This window comes from Lonchura striata, chromosome 3, assembly GCF_050655825.1.
Source record: "Lonchura striata isolate lonStrDom1 chromosome 3, ASM5065582v1, whole genome shotgun sequence".
Taxonomy (NCBI): domain Eukaryota; kingdom Metazoa; phylum Chordata; class Aves; order Passeriformes; family Estrildidae; genus Lonchura; species Lonchura striata.
In genome coordinates this window covers 56777774-56798235 of record NC_140705.1, presented here as the reverse complement: position 1 = coordinate 56798235, position 20462 = coordinate 56777774, and the positions used below count along the sequence as shown (strand labels likewise).

The following is a 20462-nucleotide window of genomic DNA, read 5'->3' as shown; positions in this document are numbered from 1 at the left end:
CTTCAAAAATTGCCGGCGGCGGCGGCGGGAGGTGGAGGGCAGGGCCGGGGCGGGGCCAGCGGCGCTGCGGGAGGAAGGGGGCGGAAGAAGCGGAGGGGTCGTGGCTGGTGCCGCCGTGAGCTGCTGCCGCCGCCGCGGGAGCGGGCTCGGAGAGGAGTAAGTGACGGGAGGGGCCCGGGGTCCGGCCGGGCCGCAGGGAGCGGCGGGCCCGGGCCGGCGGCGGCCGCGCCCCGCGTGGCGGGGCACCCTGAGGGTTCCCGGGCACGGGCGGCTCCGGCTGCTCTGCCCGCGGCCGGAGGGCGAGGGGCCGCGGGGCTGCTGTGGCGACAGCCGTGACCACGGAGCTCGTTCTGTCGGGGCTGTGCTCACACGTGCTCGGCGCAGCTCTGCCCGGGGCTGCCGCTGCCCGCAGGTGCGGCCGGCGCTCCCGGCCCCGCAGCCCGCCCGGGTGCGCTCCCGGGGCTGCTGGCACCGGCCCGGCACGGAGCGCTGCTTCCCCGGTCTCCCTTCACCCTCCACCTGTTTTGGCGGTGTGGCGTTTTTTGTTAATGTGCAGTAATCTGCGGCGATGCAAGCTTTCTCTCCAGACAGAAGCTGTCGGCAGCAATTTCAGATACCTATTCAGCCGCGGACCTCTCTAAACTTCCAGAGAAATTTGTTAATTTAACATTGATCGCCAAAAAGAATGCCAGCCCCTATGAAGTGGGGAGAAGCCTGTTTAATAAAGCCTTCTGAAAGGCTTAGCCTGGAAAACGTAAAATGACATGCCACCCATGTGTTTCTACCTAGTGATTGATTTTTAAATGTTTTTTATTTTCCACAAACTGCCAGCCATACTTAGGTTTGTGGCTGCTGATGGTTCTAATGCTGTTACTGCTAAATACAGCAAATGCATGAGAACCATTTTGTTTAGTATCCAGTAAGTCTGGCAGCTCTCCTTCCCCAGTAATCAACGCAGTCATTTGTTGAGACCAAATGTTGCTGGCCATGGATGTTATGAAGAAGAGTATTAAAGGTGGAAGCAAACTCAGAGGTGATGCAGGCCATTGTGGCATCACTAAAAACTGATTCCTGAAAGCTGTTACTGTGAGGTGTTTTTTTTCTCCTCTGGCTTGCCAAGAGAACTTTGCAAATATTACAGGGTTGCTTTGATGTCAGAGCCGGTATAGCAGGCTGAAATAATGGAAACATGTGCACTCTGCCAAAATTCAGGCTCTGGCTTAGTCCAGACGTTAAGGTTGGAGCAAAGAACTCCTTGAAAGTATTTTCCACATACAGTTCATGCCTTCCAGTCAGCTGGTCTACCACAGTAATTGACACACTATCAGTCAACCTCTTCTTTTATTTTTTAAAGTTTGGGCGTCTTCTTTGTGTTACAGGATTGATGCAGTGTTTCTGGATTCTAACATACGACTCTGAGCAGAAATTACTTACAGTACTTTCCACTGATGATTTCTTGAACTTATTATGGAAAGCTTGAAGTATCCTCAGGGTTTTCTTGATAATGGTTAGGCTGGTATCTTTCAAATGAAGTACAAAAATAAGTTCCAAAACCTCATTCTCACAAGTTGTAGGGATATTGAACCTTTGTTAGGTTCAGCCCTTGCTGGACTTGGCTGTTCTATACTCTAGAAATATTTTAGGTCCTTGGAGCAAATGATAAAATGTATTTTGCAACTAGAGATGGGTTAATTTCGGACAGCCTTAATACTCACAGCTGGTGTGAAAAGTGGTTATTCTTGTGAAGTCTGTGTGTTTGTACACAGTAAAGAATTAAACTTGGAAGACAAAGTCCTTAGGTTATTTTCCTTGTATCCTGTTCACTGTAAACTTTATGAGCTCTTCACTGTTTCAGCAGCTGTTGGAACTTAGATAACTTCACTGGTCATGATTCATGGAAAGGTTGTGGCTGGTAAGTGCAGACCTGCTGCTTTGACATCCTGTTACGTGATAGCACCAAGTATTTGTAAACACATGTGATGTTGCTAAGTATTTGTAAATACTTTAAAAATTAATAAGTAGTGCAGGATTAGTTTTTGAGAGTTTTAATCCCTTCTGGTTTAACTCTGTATTTGTGTGTAGGGAGTTCTCCACCCTGCTGTACTGCCCCAGTATATTGTCACCTCCTGCCACAAACTTCAGTCTGCTTTCAGATTAGTACTCTGACTCTTCTTTTTCCCCCTTAGAGCTTCTTTACCATCTTCACTTACAAGTGCAGCAGACCCATGGACTCATTAGTATATCAGCTCTGACACTGCCTGAAGTTGTGGCAGCAGCAGTGGCATGTCCAGACATAAGCAGAGCCAGCAGCTTTTTCTGCCTCACTTGTACTCAAGAGCCTTATATTTGGAAGCCACTTCAAAAGCTCTTTTGCTCTCATGAGTCAAGATGAGGCAACAAATTAAATTGGTTTTCTAGTTTAAGCCAAATTATCTTGCATTTTCAGTAGCACTGGTGAGACAGGTAGATTCCAATAGTATTATCAGCTCGAGTGAGCACCTTCTTCCTTCTTTTGTTTCTTCCCATGAGTTGCTAGCTTAGTCTGCTTACATGTCTGTTTATTCTTTCTAGCCTTATATTCTCTGCCCTTTCTAACCTGAAAATGTCATTGACTGTTTTTATTATGTGCAGTGCTATCCTTTTGGTCCCAAGCTTTCATACATTTCCGATTTAGCCTCTTTAGTTTTGTTTATTTTTTTTCTAATTCTAGTTATTTTCACATTTCCAGATGAAAACTATTCTTATAAACTTTTCTTTTTCTGTGTACATAAAGTTGCTGTTCTGCTTGGATTGCTCTACAGCATTCAGTGAAAAAAGTTACCTATGACTTCCCTCTGTATTTAAAAGTCTAGTTTGATTTTAGTAGCTTGCTATTACTTGATTTTTAAAATGTCTATTAGCATCTTGCTCAACTCGTGATTTCAGTATGTTAGTCATCAGTTTGAATTCTCAGGACAGGCAAACAGGTGTATCTGGTAGGATGAGCAAGAGTGGAAAAGCTCACTCCTAAATACAGCAGGGAAAACTTTGTTAACATCTGTGTGATGATCCATACAGCAGTTGACAAACATCTTCAGGCCCTTTCTTCTGAGGTTAAAACCAACAAAACTCCCAAGCCAAACTGTGTCCTCAAAGCCTAATTAGCTTGGGCTATGTTAATCTTTGTAGTTGGTGGTCACATTAACTGTATCAGCTTGTAGACATCATGGCCAGCTGGGCGAGTGAGTGTCTGGCCAGAGTGAGATTACACCGTGCAGGTCCTGTGATAGCAGGTTCCCTGCTCACCCCACGGGTCCCCTCTGCAGGGATGGGTGTGGGCTCATGGAGGCCTGTCTTCAGCTCTGCTGCTGCCAGAGTTCTGCTCATCTGGATTGAAAATTTTGACAGCAGCTATTTGCTCTAATGGAAGCTGGGAAAGGAAGAGGAGGGAAGCAAATAAAGAAGAGGATGTTGGCTCAGAAATGCCTGAGCTGTGTTTCTCTGAGTGGAACTACTTGGGAAGGGGACAGAAAAATTAATGAAAGCCCTAAAATGTTTGATTTGTACTTAACAGCCCCTCTTTACGATGGAAAGCTCACATTTTAGCAATAGGTTGGCAGGTGTGTGCAAAGAGTGGCTTCTGAAACCTCTGATAATGTGTCCAAGCTCGACCCTGACCTAGTCTTGAAATATATTCAGCCCTAAGTCTGTTTATTGCGCATGTGAATTTAGTGCCTCTTACATTCTTTAAATAGTTGATCTGTATCAAGTATGCTTCATCCCAGGGCTTAGCTGGAGTTGCTTGTCTGCAGTTGCTTCTTCCTGGCACTGGGTACAGGTACGAAAGGGAGAGTAGAATGACTCTCCTGCTGGTGTGGTTTTTTGCTGATTTCAGTGTTTTCTGTGCTTGGTTAGGAAATCAGAAGGAGAATGGGGAAATTCTTGGTGTGTAAGAGATAAGAAAAGTGGAGACAGCACAACTGTCCTAGAGAAGAAGTGGCTGGGGTGTATAAGACACTGACAATGTGGGAGAACTGCTCCATGGACAATAACACTGTAAAGAATGAGTCTACTTCTACTGCTTCTACTTCTGCTGTACGTGTATAAGTAAACTTCTGTGCTATTCAAATCTAAAAGCACAGATTCTGTTAGTGCTGCAAAGTGGAAGTAGTCACAGTCTGTAATGTTTGCTCCAAAAAACCACAAACAAGCACCACTGACAGGGGAAAACAGCATGGTTTGTAAAATGCATTAAATAAAATGGGTGGTTACATACTAAGGGTTTGATTGTGGCTTTTGCTTAACTTTCAGTGATAACTTAAACAGCCTTGATGTTTTTCAGGGGTTTCTTTGTAGGTGTAAGAATGAAGGTGATAGGAAGGTGCAAGCTAGGCACGGAAAGTGGATATTTGTTTCAAAGAAACATTAAATAGAATTGAAGAATTGTGAAATCATGTTAATAGAAGAACAGTGTTTTTCACCAGGCTATTAAAGACTATTAAAACTCTCAAGCATGGAATTTTTTTTAAGGAAAAAAAAATTAAGGAAACATAATGCATTAGGAAGAAGGGTTTTGGTTTATTGCTTGTTTGGTATTTATGAGGGTTTGTTTTTAAACCACACAAGACAGGCCAGTCACAGTAAAATACTAATTTATCTTCAGTAGAATAAAGATGTAAGGAGAGTATGCAACTGTGACTTGTAATAATGCATTTAAATTTGTATATCTTACATGGGCTTTTTGGCAGAATTTCCGTGACAAGAAACAAAGCTGTAACATGAAAAGGTTAATTTCTACTAATAGAACATCAATTACCTTTTTATATGTATGACATTCATTTTAGGCCTTTTTTTTTTTGTAGGCAATGTTTTCTCAGCTTCTATGTTTTAATGCCAAATGAAATAATAAGCGTATGTTAATATTTCGTTTTTTTTTTTTCAGCTTCATGTTGAACATGAGCCTTGTTATGATCATTGAGAATGTGAAGTTGGCCCGTGAATATGCCTTACTGGGAAATTACGACTCTGCAATGGTCTACTACCAGGGAGTTCTTGACCAAATGAATAAGTATCTGTACTCTGTGAGAGATACCTACCTGCAGCAGAAATGGCAGCAGGTAAATAGCACTTTTCTGGGACATCTTGAGGGAAAAGCATTGAAGTAGCAAGAATTTTCTATCTTATTGCAAACAAAAATATAAAAATACTTACCCCATTATCTCATAAAGTAGTGTTGTTATATATAGGCTTCTTTTTTGTTATGTAGACTTGTTTAAGTCATCTTTATGACTTCTTTGTCTGACAGTGGCAGAACAGTCAATAGAATAGGGCTCTGAGGAGAAAGTGCAATGTCTGCCCTGACAGCTCTGCTGATGAGTACCCCTGTTGTGTTCAAGTTTTTTCACCTGGTATCTTTAGGGTCTTATTTCCCTCAATGTTTAGTGGGACTAAGGTCCTTAACAGCAAGTTGATAATTTGTCTTCAACAAAAAACCTCTTTTTTTTTTTTTATTGATATTTTGCCTATTTGGTTGATACTTTTGATTGATATTTAGTCTGTTAGGTTCTGTCATACCTGTTTAATCTGAAAAATTTGTTTAAAAAGTCTCTTTGATATTAAATCCAAAATCTCTTTGTTTGTTCTTTAAATGTGCTGAGGAAGGCAGAAAAACCTTCTTAATATCTAATGTGTGTAATTCTTGTTTATTGAAGTAGAATTAGGTAGCTCATTAAACCCTGTGGAATCCATCCAGGCATTTCATGGGCTTGAACAGAGGGCTGTTACAAACTTATTTCCAGTGTGCTTAATCTACCTTTTTTTAAAATCAGGTTTGGCAGGAGATAAGTGTGGAAGCTAAGCATGTGAAAGATATAATGAAAACACTGGAGAGTTTTAAACTAGACAATACTCCATTGAAAGCCTCACAACAAGAATTACCAGCTCATGATGCAGAAGTCTGGTCTTTGCCAGTACCTGCTGAACGTAGGTAAGAGGAAACCTGAAGACCTAAATTAATATTTATCAGGACAATGTATGCTTTGGCTTCAGCCTTGAACAGCTTCAACCTGTTGTGGTGCAATTTTTGTTCTTGTGCTTAGATGTGTAACACTCACACCAGCAGCTTGACACCATTTGTGGTGAAGGAGGTGTCAGGTGAACGTTCTGGGGTTTTATCTTACATTGTCCTGACTTAATGTCAAGGTTCTTACCCCCACACACTGTTGCCCACGTTGTTTGGTGTTTGGTTTTGAGTTTTTATTTCACTTTTGTCTCTGTTGGCATTAATTAGCTGGTTCAGGATGCTAAAGATATTGTTCTGTGTGTCTAGTGGTTTTTGTTTGGTTTTTTTGCCTTTTTTTGTGAATAGCTATCTGACCTGGCTCACTGGAGGTTCTAACACATGCCAGTGGTAGCCTGAAGGAGGGGACAGGAGTACTTGCAACGCAGGCACAGAACTCTGCATTTTGACAGCAAGTGACTATTAGATTACTTCTACTGTAGTGTCAAAGTATTGTTTGTTAATTTTTTGAGCTCCTACTGATGAAATATACAAAGCAAGGCACTTATTTTAAGCAGGTGGACCCTGAGCTTGTGGCACAGGGAAAATGGGATTTTAGTCACTGTCTAAAAGTATCTGTCTTGTTTCTGACATACAGATTTTTATCTTGAGCCAAATGGCTTTTCAGTTTGTAACCAGTTGATTTGGTTGTGTGGTGCTCAGCAGTGGCTTTACACTGAGGCTTTTTGCATATGTTACAACTAATTAGACCTTCGCCAGGACCCAGGAAGCGTCAGTCTGCTCCGTGCAGTGATTGCAGAGGCCACAATAATCGTGTGAGTGCAGCTGTCAGAGGCTCTCACCGTCCCTCCTCCCGGAACCCCAATGATAAAGGGAAGGCAGTCCGCAGCCGGGAAAAAAAGGATCCGCAAAATAAAGGAAAAGAGGAAAAGGTAAACTTGAAAATAACTTCATGGTGTTGAGAAGCTCAGTTGTGCTTTCTTACTATTGGAATTATAAAATATATTATAAAGTCTATTGGAAAATGACATGCCTATAAAATGTTTCTTCTGTTCATGTCAGCATGCTGATTTGAATCTCACCTTGTAAGGTGTCTTTTCTTCATGCACAGTGTTGGTTATGGATTAATAAAAACAAACAGTTGCTCTGGGAAGTTGGGATCTGGTAAATGTCTCTGAAGGTGTGTGCCAAGAGGATGTTTCCAGACTCTTTGTGGTGGTTCCAAGCAAAAGGACAAGAGGCAGCAGGCAGAAACTGATGCACAGGAAGCTTCGCCTGAAGATGAGGAAGTACTTTGACTTTTCCAGTGTGTGGGTAGCCACACACTGGAACAGATTGTCCAGAGAGGTTGTGGTGTCTCCCTCACTAGAGATACTCAAGAACCTTCTGGAATCCTGTGCCGTGTGCTCAGGGATGACCCTGCTTGAGCAGGGAGGTTGGCCCAGATGACCTGCTGTGGTCTCTTCCAGCCTGACTCATTCTCTGATTCTGTGACGTGTTTACTGCAACTTGAAGGCAGTTGTTTAAATGACATCACTGAATTTCTGAAGTAGAGCCTGGTGGAGCTCATTCACATGGAACATCTTTGTGGCATAATTGCTTTAAATTTAAACCAAGATTGATGTGCCTCTTCCAAAGCATATCAAGACTTACTTAATCCTTAAATGAAACCCTTGATTTTTTTTTTGTTTCTTTATTTTTTTTTCTTTTGAGCTATGTTGCTAGCCACGTACTCTCTTCAGTTCTAAACAAACAAAACCCCAGCATACTTGAACTGTGATCAGAGTTCTTTAATTTTTGCTTTGTGCTCTGGTCTCCATAAATTTAGCAGATGACCAAGGTAAGAGACCATATGGAAAACAGCAGATTCATAGTTTTCCAGGGTCTAAATAAATCAAATATCCATGCAATAGTTTGTTAGCTTCAGCAACCCTAAGTTGTGATGTTATGGCCTGTGGAGGTAGTATAATCTACAAGTATAATCTGTGTAAGATACTACTTTTATTAGGAGCTAAGTTAGATGCCTATGAGTGATAATCCTCTCTCCATCAGAATATACCCACAGAGAGACAGGATAGGTCTCTTTTTCTTTTTTACAGTTGTTCTGTCATCACCAGTGCTTGCTGTTAAATGTATAAAGCCAGGGTATGTCTAGTGCATTTTATTTCCTTTCAGTTGCATGGTCTCTGCTGTTTGAGCCCTTTCAGCCATGTAGCTTCTTTGCTTTGACTCTGCTGCAGAGCTGCTTCTCTGCTGTTCATGTCTATGCTTCTGTATCAGTTAATTAGCTCTTGTTTTACCCCTGTGGTCTCCCTGCAGATCACCATTGCTCATTCTACATATGAAAGTCATGCTTAATTTTTTTTTTTTTATGTCCCACATATGTGACATATTTGTGACACTTGGAGAATTTGAGATACTCTCAGTGTGACGCTTTGTGGTTCAGTCTTACACACAATTTTCCCCTATTGTGTCTCAGATAGTTTCAGATTTCTCTGAGAAGAGGCAGAAACTCTTACACTGGGATAGGTGTATGCAGTTTTGGTTAGGTACCAAAGCAAAGAAACTGCATCAGTACAATATGCTGGCTTTGGGGAGAAGGAAATGGAACCAGGGCAGTAGAGAAATCTGGGTGAAACACACAGATCCATCCTGCAGTGCAGCTGTAATATGGATGCTTCATAATTTTCATGCTGGTTTATGTTGTCACCTTCTAAAAGTATGATGCTGTCATGGACTGTAAAAATTCATTAGTAGCATGACCATAGTTATGTATTTACACTGTTATATCCTTTATATGTAGAACAAATCCACATCTGAGATTTCAGAGTCTGAACCAAAGAAATTTGATAGTACTGGATATGACAAAGATTTAGTAGAAGCTTTGGAAAGAGATATAATTTCTCAGAATCCCAACATCCGATGGTAAGTTTGAGTCCTGCTGCTAGTCTCTTGAGTTGATTCTATTTCCTCTCACATGATATGACAAGAATTAATTATTTTAACAGATACATAAATATAAAAGTACATACAGGTTTTCCTTACTGATTTTAAATAGGCAACTAAACTTTTAATGTAGTTGAATACTTCTAGAGCTCAAAAAAATTTTTTTCCACACATAGATTCATAACATAGTTTGGGCTGGATGGACTTTTAAAGACCAGCTAAAGCTGTCCCCTGCCATGGCAGGTACATCTTTCTGTAAATCAAGTTGCCTAAAGTCCTGTCCAACTTGGCCATAGAAAGCTTCTCAAAAATTTCTGAGAGTCCTAGTATCATTTTTTGAGATACTCTTTTGCAATGTAAAAATTTCTCATTTCTATCAGTGTTTCTTCATTTGAAAATCTGTCTTGCTACTCTGGGGCATATCAAGACAGAAAACTGATTAAAAAAGAAGCTATGTCAATGTAGGAACCCTTTGAAATGTTGCTGGATGTAATGTGGCCATTAGTATAAAATATAACCCTGTGCCAGTACCTTTATATAAACATGTTAAATATTAAACCTTATATAAAGCTTGTTTTGTGTTACAAATGTTTCCAAGCTTAGGTGGTTTTGTGAGGATTAAATGAGCAAAAATCTTCTGGCAAATAAAGTATGCTTTAAAAAAAACCAAAGAGTCCCACAGAACACTTTGTGTGTGTGCAACTGCCTTGTGTTTCAGTTTAATATTTAAATATATGTTTCAGTTTTTATATCAAATCTTAAATTACAACTTCAGATTTTAAACTAGTTCTTCATATAGATTTGTTCTGAAACCAAAATATTACTTGGGTATATGCTGATAAGAGGAATGGCCTGAAAGTTACTTTCAAGGAAATAAAACCAACCTGTAAGGTATCTAAGAATTAATACCTTTATAACTCTGGAAAAGAATTCTAAACATTCTGTTTAATTCCGCTCCATTTGCTAGTCTTCAGCAAGTTGTTCTTGTGACAATGAAAGAATGGTATTTAAAGTTTCAGGGACCTCCAACCTCTCAGCAAAACAAGAAAGCATAATTGGTAATTAGACTAAGTTTAACCAACCTGCTTTCTTCTCCTTGTCTTTCTCTGAATACTGACAGTGGTGCTCTAGTGAAATAGTTTGAGGGGTTTTTTTGCTTTTGCATCCATCTGGAGTCTGCCAGGCAGATGTCAATTGTAGCTGATACAGCTTTTGCCATTAGAATGTAAACAATTCAGGAAAACGAATTAGATTTATGGGAGAACCAATGTGTAACAATAAGTTTAATTGTGTAGTTTTTTGAGCTGTGGAGTGATTCTTTTGCCTCCTGTCTGAATCTGTCAAACAACTTTCTATTTCTTATCAGGGATGACATTGCTGATTTAGTAGAAGCCAAAAAGCTGCTTAAGGAAGCTGTAGTTTTACCAATGTGGATGCCAGAGTTTTTCAAGGGGATTAGAAGACCCTGGAAGGTATGAAAAAATCTGCTCCTGCGATTATAAGTAGGATTTTGAGATTGGATCTTGGCAGAACAAGAAATTTCAAATGTTTTACAGTTTAAATAAATTCTTCCTGCATTTTAGTAACAAGATTTATTTGTATAAATAAAATTTATTTATTTTGTTGTTATTTGTAAATAACAACAAAATAAATATGTCAGCCGGATACCTGCACACTGTCTTCAGCTAGGTGTTTTTGAGTAAGCCATGATACTCATTACTTACCTTTGAATAACTTTTCAAGGGAAAATTTACATCCAGTAGTACTATTACAATAAGTAAACTGTAAAATCCTTTGTTTTGATTCCTGTCCTAAAAGTGGTTCTTTTTCATTTTTATAGGGTGTGTTGATGGTTGGTCCTCCTGGTACTGGAAAGACTCTCCTAGCAAAAGCTGTAGCCACTGAATGCAAGACAACTTTTTTCAATGTTTCTTCTTCCACACTTACCTCAAAATACCGAGGAGAATCTGAGAAACTTGTTCGTCTGCTGTTTGAAATGGTGATTTAAGTTTCTGAACACAAAGATAATGAAGTAGAATCACCTCTGGAACAGTGAAACCTTACCAAGGTTTCAAACTTACAGCATACATAAACAACTCTCCAAACTTCAAATGCTTGGGGCATTTCTCATTTGTCCATTTGTGTTTCATGATTATTCCTAAATGGATTTATAAAGGCTGAAAAATAGGTTGTTTTTTATTTTCGGGGTTAGCTTGCTACATTGGAGGTAGCTCACTATAAGCTGGTGAGTGCTGTAGAACATAGTTGAATGGAAATCTAGGGATGGAATTAATTGCTTTCTGGGTGAGAACCCTATTTAGGCTGTGCGTTTTGTTGTTTTTGTGGGTGGTTTTTTGTTTGTGGTTAAAAGAAGTGGCCTTCCAAACTGCAGTTGGCTTCAGAGCACATAATACTTGAAATAATATTCAGGAAATAGTTGTCTTTTTTTTACCTGTGTTGGCAGGTATGTGTGCAGTGTTTGCTAGAGTGCCCAGTACTGAAGGGGACAGCAGAGTTACAATTACAGTAATCAGATAAGGCAGGAAATAAAAGATCTTTTACATTACAGTTTGTTAGGCAGGATACCAGCTCATTTAATGTAATTGGTCAAAAATGCAGATAACACAATGAGCAGCATTTCAACTGCTGTAATACAATAGCTCTTATTATCCTGGATCCTTGTCTTTAAATGCTCTTGTTTTCAAAAATGTCAGTTATTTTGCAGTTGACCTATCTCTTGGACAGGTTCCATGTCATGATGTCCCAGCTTAACATTCATCCTGGCTTTAACTGAGATATTATTCAAGCATTCTGTGATGACTTTCACAGTTTCAAATGTTTCTCCTAATGTGGGAAACTGCCTATAGTTCATTAAATGTTTATTTGTAGCCCTAACAACTACGGGACTTTGCCAAAAGCCCTTCTACTCAAAGGCTGTGAATGAATGCACAGCTGCTCTGTACCTGAGTGCTGGGGTCCAAGAGAGGGAAGGGTGGGGATCCTTTTATACCTAGAAGCTGGGGTAAATGCATCATTGCTCTGCTCTGAATATGCTGCTACTTCTTAAGTGGGAACAAACTGCTATTTCAGCTTCTGCTTTATCTTTTGCTTTCTTCAGGCTCGATTTTATGCCCCAACAACCATATTTATTGATGAGATAGACTCCATCTGTAGCCGCAGGGGAACTTCAGAGGAGCATGAAGCCAGCCGACGTGTGAAGGCAGAACTGCTAGTTCAAATGGACGGTAAATAACCTGGATCACTGGGAACTGCTGGATGGGAGGAAACTTGAGGGACAAAAAAAAGAAAAAAATGGAAAACGCCATTCTTCAGAAGCAGTTTTTCAAAAGCTTTTCATGAAATTGGGGTTAAAAGCTACAGGTGACATTATTTAACATACTTTTGGTCTCTGAGCTATGATTTTATATTAGTGACCCAGAATAAGAAAGATTCAGTGAAAAATACAATATTTCAAAAGATCAGCAGGAAAAAAAAAAACTGCTTCTCTCAGTCTTTGCCTGACATATCACTCACTTCTTCAAAATTAAGTAAAAAGTGCTTCAAAAGAACTGTTACCTGTTTCTATTTAAACTTCAAAGGCAGTATTACACTTAACTTCTTTGGGATCTCTTTTTCTCCTAAAAATATAAGTAACAATTGAAGATCTTCTGTTTTATAGAAGTGGTTGGGAGAGTTTTCATTTCAAAACACTGAGTTCACTACAGATATATGGCTAAAATTTCACAAATCAGTGAAGTTCAAAAGTAGGTACCAACACAGAGTTGCTATAGAGGCATCCATTTTATATTCTGAGGAGCAGAGAGAAAGAAAGGAACTACTGAGAAGTGCTAATCTATGGACTGATTTGTGATAGAATTCCATGAGTCAGAAGATCTGCATGTTTATTTCTCCTCCTCTGATGTTGGTACCCTTTTATTTTTGTATTTAAAGAGCAGCAGAGCTCTAATATTAAGTATGTACATAATCTGATTTTATTACTAAGAACTATTTGAATCCTTTTACTTAGGCATTAATAAATTGTTTTATATGTAGACTCTCAGGCAGACTAGGTACAACAGCTACCCCACAGCCCAATCCTGTTCTAAGCAAAAACAGTAGATACAGAGAGTAGCAACTTCAAGAAAATGACCTTCTTCCTGTTGTAGCAGATTCATAGTGTTAAGAAACTGAGGTGTTCTGTCTGTCTGTAAGAACTTGATTAATCCACCAGATTTAAACATTCACTTCAGCAGTTTGCACTGTCCAGCTGTACATATGAAACCTTTGGCCTGATTTCAGAAGTTGAAGACACCTTGTAGGGGAGTCATGCTGCTTTAGTGTGGCTGTTGGTGAATGCTGTGGGGGATGTTGGGTTTTGGTGTGGTGATGGTGTTGGGCGTTGTTTTGTTTCCTCACAGGCTGCTACAGGATGTTAGTGTGAAAATTGAACCACTGTTGTGGCAGAAGTACAAATAACTCTGGTGTAAGACCATTCTGGCCATGATAGAGAGGAGCTTCCTAGTCTGAGCAGAACCCTGTGCCCCTGCTGCTCTTTAAACCAAGCTTCCATTGATGCTTGCAGGCTGTCATAGAGATGAAAAAGCGAACTCTGTTGCTCTTGGTGATTCTATTATGCTTGGGCTCATTAAAGTGCAGTAGAATACAGTTCTGCTTTAATACTGCAGAAGTGTTTTCTCTGTACATGAAATTAAAAAAAAACATATGTATATTTTACCTCCTCTTTTCTCCACTGCAGGTGTTGGGGGGGCTGCTGAAAATGATGATCCTTCTAAGATGGTCATGGTACTTGCTGCTACTAATTTTCCTTGGGATATTGATGAAGCCCTAAGACGGAGACTAGAAAAGAGAATTTATATTCCTCTACCATCAGGTATGAAGAATTGGGGAGAGGATAGTTAAAACTTCTAAAATCTGAATTTTATCAACATTCCTTTAGTTTTGGTCACTTGGTTTAAAAATCTAATTCACTTATGGATTCAGGACCAGCTGAAATCTAAACATGACCATTTGCTCTTGAAGCAAGTAGAGCATCCTTTTTCTCATTCTTCCCTCTTATCCTCCTTCAATTTATTACTTATCTTCAGAAAGTACATGGTACAGACTTAATTTTCTTTTCTGTGATTAGCCAAAGGTAGAGAGGAGCTCCTAAAAATAAATCTGCGAGAGCTGGAACTGGCTGACGATGTTGACCTTGCAAACATAGCTGAGAAAATGGAAGGTTATTCAGGTGCAGACATTACCAATGTATGCAGGTAAGCTGACATTGCATCATTTGTGTTACTACTGCTGCAAACTTTGGGAAAACTGTTTGTAAGGTAGCCGGTTTACACTATTAAAGTTATTGGATAAAAATGGCTGTAACTTGTCTTTTATGTATGGCTAAAACTTGAAATACTGCATTAATATTTACCTGAATTTCCATTTGAAAAGTAGTTGCAACCTACTAATCTAATAAGCTGTGATTTAGGTAAAATTCCACCTTCTTTTATATAGACTAAATTCCATGCATGAGGATTGTCCAGTGGACGATTAACTTTAACTTGTAGAGTTGCAGTCATTCTGCTTGGGCTGTATGACTTCTGCAGAAATCCATATTTCTATTGCCTGTGAGAGGCAACAGTGATAGAGGCTGGAATAACTAAAGTAAAAACATGGAGTTTTCTTCTTTCATGACATGGAAAAGGTGGAGTCCAGTGTGGTGGTACGAGCTGTGTACTCAGCACACTGGTTTTTGTGATGAGACTGACTAAAGTTTTCTGCTGCTTCCTTCATTTCCCTGTCTCCTCGGTACTGTTGGCATACAGTTGTTTGTGGCCTATTCTCTAGCCTAGGTTCCTGAAATAATTGACTAAAAATATCTTCTAATTCTTCCCTTATATTTTCTTTGAAAAATTGGAAAGGAGAGGACTGATCTGTTGAGAGACAAGTGTCAGTTGTCCTGTTTACATCAAGACTTGCACTGGCACAGCTGTGGCAGTGGCAAGCTCTGAGACCTGCAGTAGGGGACAGAGAGCTGAAGCTGCTTGAGATGATGCTGTTGTCATCTGATGAGCACCTGTGTAATGCTGCTTTCAGGCTTTGGAGGTAGCACTGAACTGTGGCAGGGCAAGGCTTGAGCTCTTAGTTGTTCCAGCCCAGTCTGTCAGCTTTGAGCAGGATGAGAGCTGGAGTAAAAGCACCTCCTGGCTGCTCCCTCAAACTCAGATCCATGTCTTGCCTGGATTCCTGACACGGCTCTGCAGACATGTGTCAGCACAGCTGAGAGGACAGTGTGCTGTGCCACAGGGATGAAAGCAAGCAGCCTGTACACAAAGCTGCCACCAAAGGCTCTGTCAGCAGGGCCACTGCAGGCTGAGCTAAAAGTTCAGAGCCTCTAGAGTTTCCTGAACAAACCTTGCGCAGTGTCTGGGAAAATAATGCTATGTTAGTTGCTCTGAATCTCTGTTGTGGAGATCTGTTTCATTTGTAGGTTTGTGAGATGAATTTTTAGGGTTCTTTTGATCTTTGGTTCTGTTTTGAAAGGAGTTTGTGCTAATAGGTTCATGTTTTATTTGGTCAGCTGCTTTGTGCATTTTACCTGCAGTTTGTCTCCTCCGGTCTGTTCAGTGTTTGTTGTTTGTAATTAATTTTATACTGAATATCAATACACTTATTTTAGAAATTAAAATATTTGTAATATTTTTTGTGAATTTTATGTGTGTATGTAGTTGTGCACAATATACTTTTGATTTTTTAACCAAAGCCTCTTTGTACAAATACTATTAAACAAAAAAAAAAAAAAAAAAGGGCAAACAGATTAAAAAACCATGAAGAAACATCTAAATCTTCTATTTTTGGCAGTCTCTGAAGTGATGACTGAGGTGGCAGCAAGCAGAAATCCAGATGAACTGAGATTTGGATATATGTACATGGTTTGAAATCACTAAGAAAGTACTTGTATTAACTTGAGTAATTGCACTTTGTTCATAGTGTCAGGAGAAATAGCTCTTGGATATGATTGTTCCATTTACATTAAGAAAAAAAGATGTGGATGATTTAAAAGTGCTTTTTTATGGTTCAGGCTTTCAGGCTGTAAACAGAGTAATGTTCAAACCTGTATACTGTGACAGTCCTTGCTAGTGACACAAGCAAAACATAAGAATAAGTGGGCCAAGAGCTGTGGTTTACTGAAAATGCCCTCCTATCTTAAAGAATTTGAGGTGAAGTCCAAAGTTGGCTAAGCCAGAGTGAAAACCAGTCAGAAATGAGAGTTCCTAGCAGTTAACATGTAACAATGGGGAAATGAAGATGAATCTTTAGTTTAAAATTCCAGAAATACAAAATACATCCAAATTGCAGATTAGATGCGAGTATGAACTAACTTTGAATCATTGTTTTGGGTGGACTGCCAATGTTGAAAGGCCTTTAGAACAGAACTGGCCCCTGCTGTGTCTTACAGTGGGTGGCTGCCTATGTTTTCACTATAGCTTTGGTGCTTCTCCAGGCACCAAGAGTGCATTTGAGAAAGCACCAGGAGTTCAGTTTGGAACACTGGACTGTCATTTTCATAAAATGACTTCACAAAAGGAAGTGGTGGCAGCTGCACTTCAGTTCTGTCAGTGTGCTAAGGTATGATGGGCTTGTTGGTTGATTGGCTGGATTGTTTTTGCTGGACTTTATGCTTTTTTTAACTGTTGTCTGGAAGCAAATTAGATGCATAGAATGTCCCCTCACCCCATTGTGTAACAGTAGCTTATGGTTTACCAGTGATGATGTAACAGCAAAGCATGGTGATACTTGGCTGAGATGGAGTTCAACAAGGCAAACTTTTGGTTGTCCTGAAATTTTAGTTCCTGTATTAAGAGATTTTAATTTGTTAATTTACATTGAGTATTAGCTCAGTTGATCAGAGCATGGTGCTAATAATATCAAGGTTGTGGGTTTGATCCCTGTACAGGCCATTCATTTAAGAGTTGGACTTGATCCTTGTGGGTCCCCTCCAGCTTCCAGCAGGAATATTCTGTGAATTATTTCGTAAATTCGTGAAGTCTGACAGTTATGGTTTCCTTTAGCGGGAGGAGATGGTACTGAAACAGAGAATATACTCAAACCATTTTTCTAAATCCTTCCGGAAGACAAGGTGTAAGCTTTTCTTTCTTTGGATTCTCACCTTCTGACATGACACAATGTACTGTTGCGGTATCACTAAGATTACACTTCCATCTTTTTTACTGCTAGGCAGATTAGCAGTGTTTTCTTGTTATTATAAGATCTGTAACAATGAATTCAGCCTTCCAGTGTTGTATAATTATCACCTCACTAGGTCATCATCTGCTGCTACCAGATTTACTGCTGGAAATCTAAAGGTAGTCAAACCTAACACTAAAGAAAATGATACATTTGTAAAAGCACTCAGTGCTCATTAAGGCCCAAAGTTTGAGGAGCTACATACAGAACAGATTTTGTTATTTAACATTTAGCTATGAGTGTGCAGATTGGAGGTAGATACTGTTGACTCCTCCACCTTTGAAGTGGGATTCCTGTTCAAACCAGGAAGTATTCAAAACACTCCAGCTATTCCTTCTATATCTAGGAAGAGTGAAATTGTTATTGCCTTGTTCCCGTATAAAAATACTATAAACAGCAGCTACATCATAGGCATGCAGTGACATCAGCTAAACCATGTTTAAACTATTGTCTTTACCTCTTTTGCCTAGCCTATCAATAGTAGCTGTTCAGATATTTGGTGAGGATAATGCCATGTTTGAAAACTACGGATAGCGTGGTATTGTAGGTTGCAGAAGCACTTGAAGATCTTCCCATAAAAGGTTACAGTTCTTTATTGAATCTTTTTGAATGCAGCAGCTTAACTGGAATGCTGTGTTGAGCCTTTCAAACAACTGAACTCATCATCCTGTATTTGAGTAATGATTTTATTTTCTTACCCTCCTGACTAGAGATGCATCATTGATGGCTATGAGGAGGCGTATTGAAGGCTTGACACCAGAAGAAATCAGAAATCTTCCCCGAGATGAAATGCACATGCCAACAACTATGGAAGACTTTGAAATAGCTTTGAAGAAAGTTTCTAAATCTGTTTCTGCTGCAGACATTGAGAAATACGAGAAATGGATAGTTGAGTTTGGATCATGTTGAGTTGTCTTCTGTCGAAGAAACCACCTTATGTCTTAAAACAGCTTTAGAAGTAATCGGTGATGTGTCAGTGCACTGCGTGCTCTTTTTAACTTTTGTAATTTAAGAGCAACAGATGTCTAAATAAATTTTTTTCTATAATGCAAGTTCTGCCTAGCTCTCTTTGAACTAGCTCAGAAGTCATCCATTTTTCTCAGATGCTGATGCTATCTGATTTTCAAGATTTTGAAATTACTTTAATACTATAATTCCTTTCTTTAGTATTTACTCTTGAAAAATTGCTTTTGTGTCAATAAAATCCCCCAAGCTAGCCCTGCTAAGAGAGTCAGGGGTGCTGAGAACTTGAAAACTGGACAAACAAGGTGCAGTTACACAGATAGCTTCCCTAGCTGATCTTGAAGAATCCTTCTGTTAAACTGTTGTTAAAGAACCCGTGCAAAGGCTTTGATATGGAACAGCAACCCTCATGGTGGAACAGTCAATGAAGTTAGTGGAGTTTGAGGAAGGGTTTCAGATCATCATGGGTTTACAGCAGCTGCTAAATAATATTAAAATACATCCAGCCAGTGTAAACTAAATTTGAGCAGCCAGCAGTGATGCTGTCACACGTACAGTTTCCTTGTTATTTTGAGAAATCAAAAGCTTTCTGGCATTAATTTCTGGCGTTTCTTCCTTGACTGTCTGGTACTGCAAGCAGCAAAACATTAGACTGGTGAGTTGGGTCCTGCTTTACACGGTTATTCTGGTAAGGCAGCATGTGTTGTGTTTGTGCTCAGTTCATAAACCCTGACTTTACAATTGACATGAAATCTAAATTCTTGTTTTTCATTACTTAACTGCTTTACATGTGATTTATTATCTGAGAATGGTTCTGCAGTAACCATCCAGGTAATAATTTTAGATTTTGCTGAACAGTGGTAATTGTAACTAAACCACCCTGAATTTCTTTCCATCTTCTACTGTTTGAGAAACTTTTCTTCCTGCTAGCTCCTCCCAGTGCAGCCAGCTGTAGCTCTGCTTATGGGTAAACTTCATTTTTTTTCATTAATCAAATAGGTCTGGACTTGTTCTAGCTGGTAGATACATGTGTATAAAGCTGGCTGTGGAATTCCTGCTTGTAATGTTAACACAATGTTGCAGTCTGAGTAGGAGGCAAGTGCATCTCAAAGACACAGCTGTGTAAATGGCATTATTGTGAGCATCTTGTTCCTGTGCCTAAAATTCATTGCTATGTTGTGAGTGACAGCTGGACACGCTGGAAAGGGACTTCCAGCAATGTCAGCCGTAAGAGGCTCAAGTAAGACACTGAGATCTTGTGAGAGCTCCTGAATCCCTGGGTGGACCAGCATGATGAACCCAGAAAGGAAATGAAAAAGTTGAGGTGGGTATACAGGTGTGCACATTCATAGACATCCATTTCCAGAATGGAAAATGTGTCAGAGTTAATAAAAATACACAGTATTTTGAAGATGTAGGTACTCTTAGTACTTATTTTCCTGTTTGTATGTAAGGATAAGAGTGTAGCTGTCAGGTTTTGTTGCAGATTTCTTCTCATAATTCACTGCAAACAAACTAGAATACTTAATCTGGCTCCCACTTAAGAAGGGAGAGTAAGCAAGCTTTGGACCTTGACAGCAGTCCATTAAGGGGCCACTTACACTAAGTGTGATATATTTTGAGAACTCCTAAAGTAAACCTCAACTTAAAAGCAGGAATTTAGTACTAAGCCAGCCCTCTTCACTCTGAACAAAATTAACATCTCTGTAATGCATAGTAAAGGAAAGAAAAGGTGATAGAGGCTTATTTTGTAGCTCAGAGGTTCATTTTGGTTTGGAACACGCATTGTGGTGATACACAGTTCTGAGGGCAGGAAGGGCTGCGGTGAGGTGCTTGTGAGAAGATGATGTTGCTGTTTCTAGGAACCTACCACTGTCCCACCAGGGATTTTTTTGGGTAGACAGGTTTTGTTGGGTTGTTTTTTTCGGTTGTTTTTTTTTTTTTTTATCAGTTCCCAGCCCCCTCACATACCTTCCCCTAGAGGGCACATCAGTTCATGTCCTGGAAAAATGAGACCTGCCATGACTGGCATGCAGGACAGTTGCCCCATCCTTATTGTCTTAGTTGGGTGAGCTGGTTTTTTAGTCAATTTGCAGAGTAGCTCAGTGTTGTGCCATCCCAGAGTAGCGCTCGTCTGAGATGCATGAGATTTGTGATTTGGGAAAACCATGTGCATGCTAAAGCAAAAACACAAAAGTTTTAACTTTTTAAAGACTTGATAACTCCAGCTCCATAAAGCAGCAGAAACTGTCTGGCAGTTACTGTGTTCAAGACCTGCACTAATTTTAGAATTCCATTAACCTGATGG

At 39.8% G+C, this 20462-nt stretch overlaps 1 protein-coding gene across 6 annotated transcripts; it reads left to right on the top strand.

Moving 5' to 3' along the window:
* Positions 1–51: 51 nt before the first annotated feature.
* Positions 52–18243, top strand: KATNA1 (katanin catalytic subunit A1). Of its 6 annotated transcripts, none has more exons than XM_085576541.1 (12): positions 52–156; positions 3895–4074; positions 4922–5096; positions 5808–5965; positions 6747–6930; positions 8802–8923; positions 10311–10416; positions 10785–10943; positions 12063–12189; positions 13701–13835; positions 14091–14217; positions 17902–18243. In XM_085576541.1, exons 2-12 carry the CDS (start codon positions 4043–4045, stop codon positions 18098–18100), a joined length of 1524 nt encoding a protein of 507 aa, XP_085432667.1. In that variant the 5' UTR covers positions 52–156; positions 3895–4042; the 3' UTR covers positions 18101–18243. The 6 variants fall into 6 exon arrangements, with proteins under 6 accessions (XP_085432667.1, XP_085432671.1, XP_085432669.1 ...); XM_085576545.1 differs by lacking the exon at positions 3895–4074 and adding an exon at positions 1859–1912; XM_085576543.1 differs by lacking the exon at positions 3895–4074 and adding an exon at positions 1856–1912.
* Positions 18244–20462: the final 2219 nt, after the last annotated feature.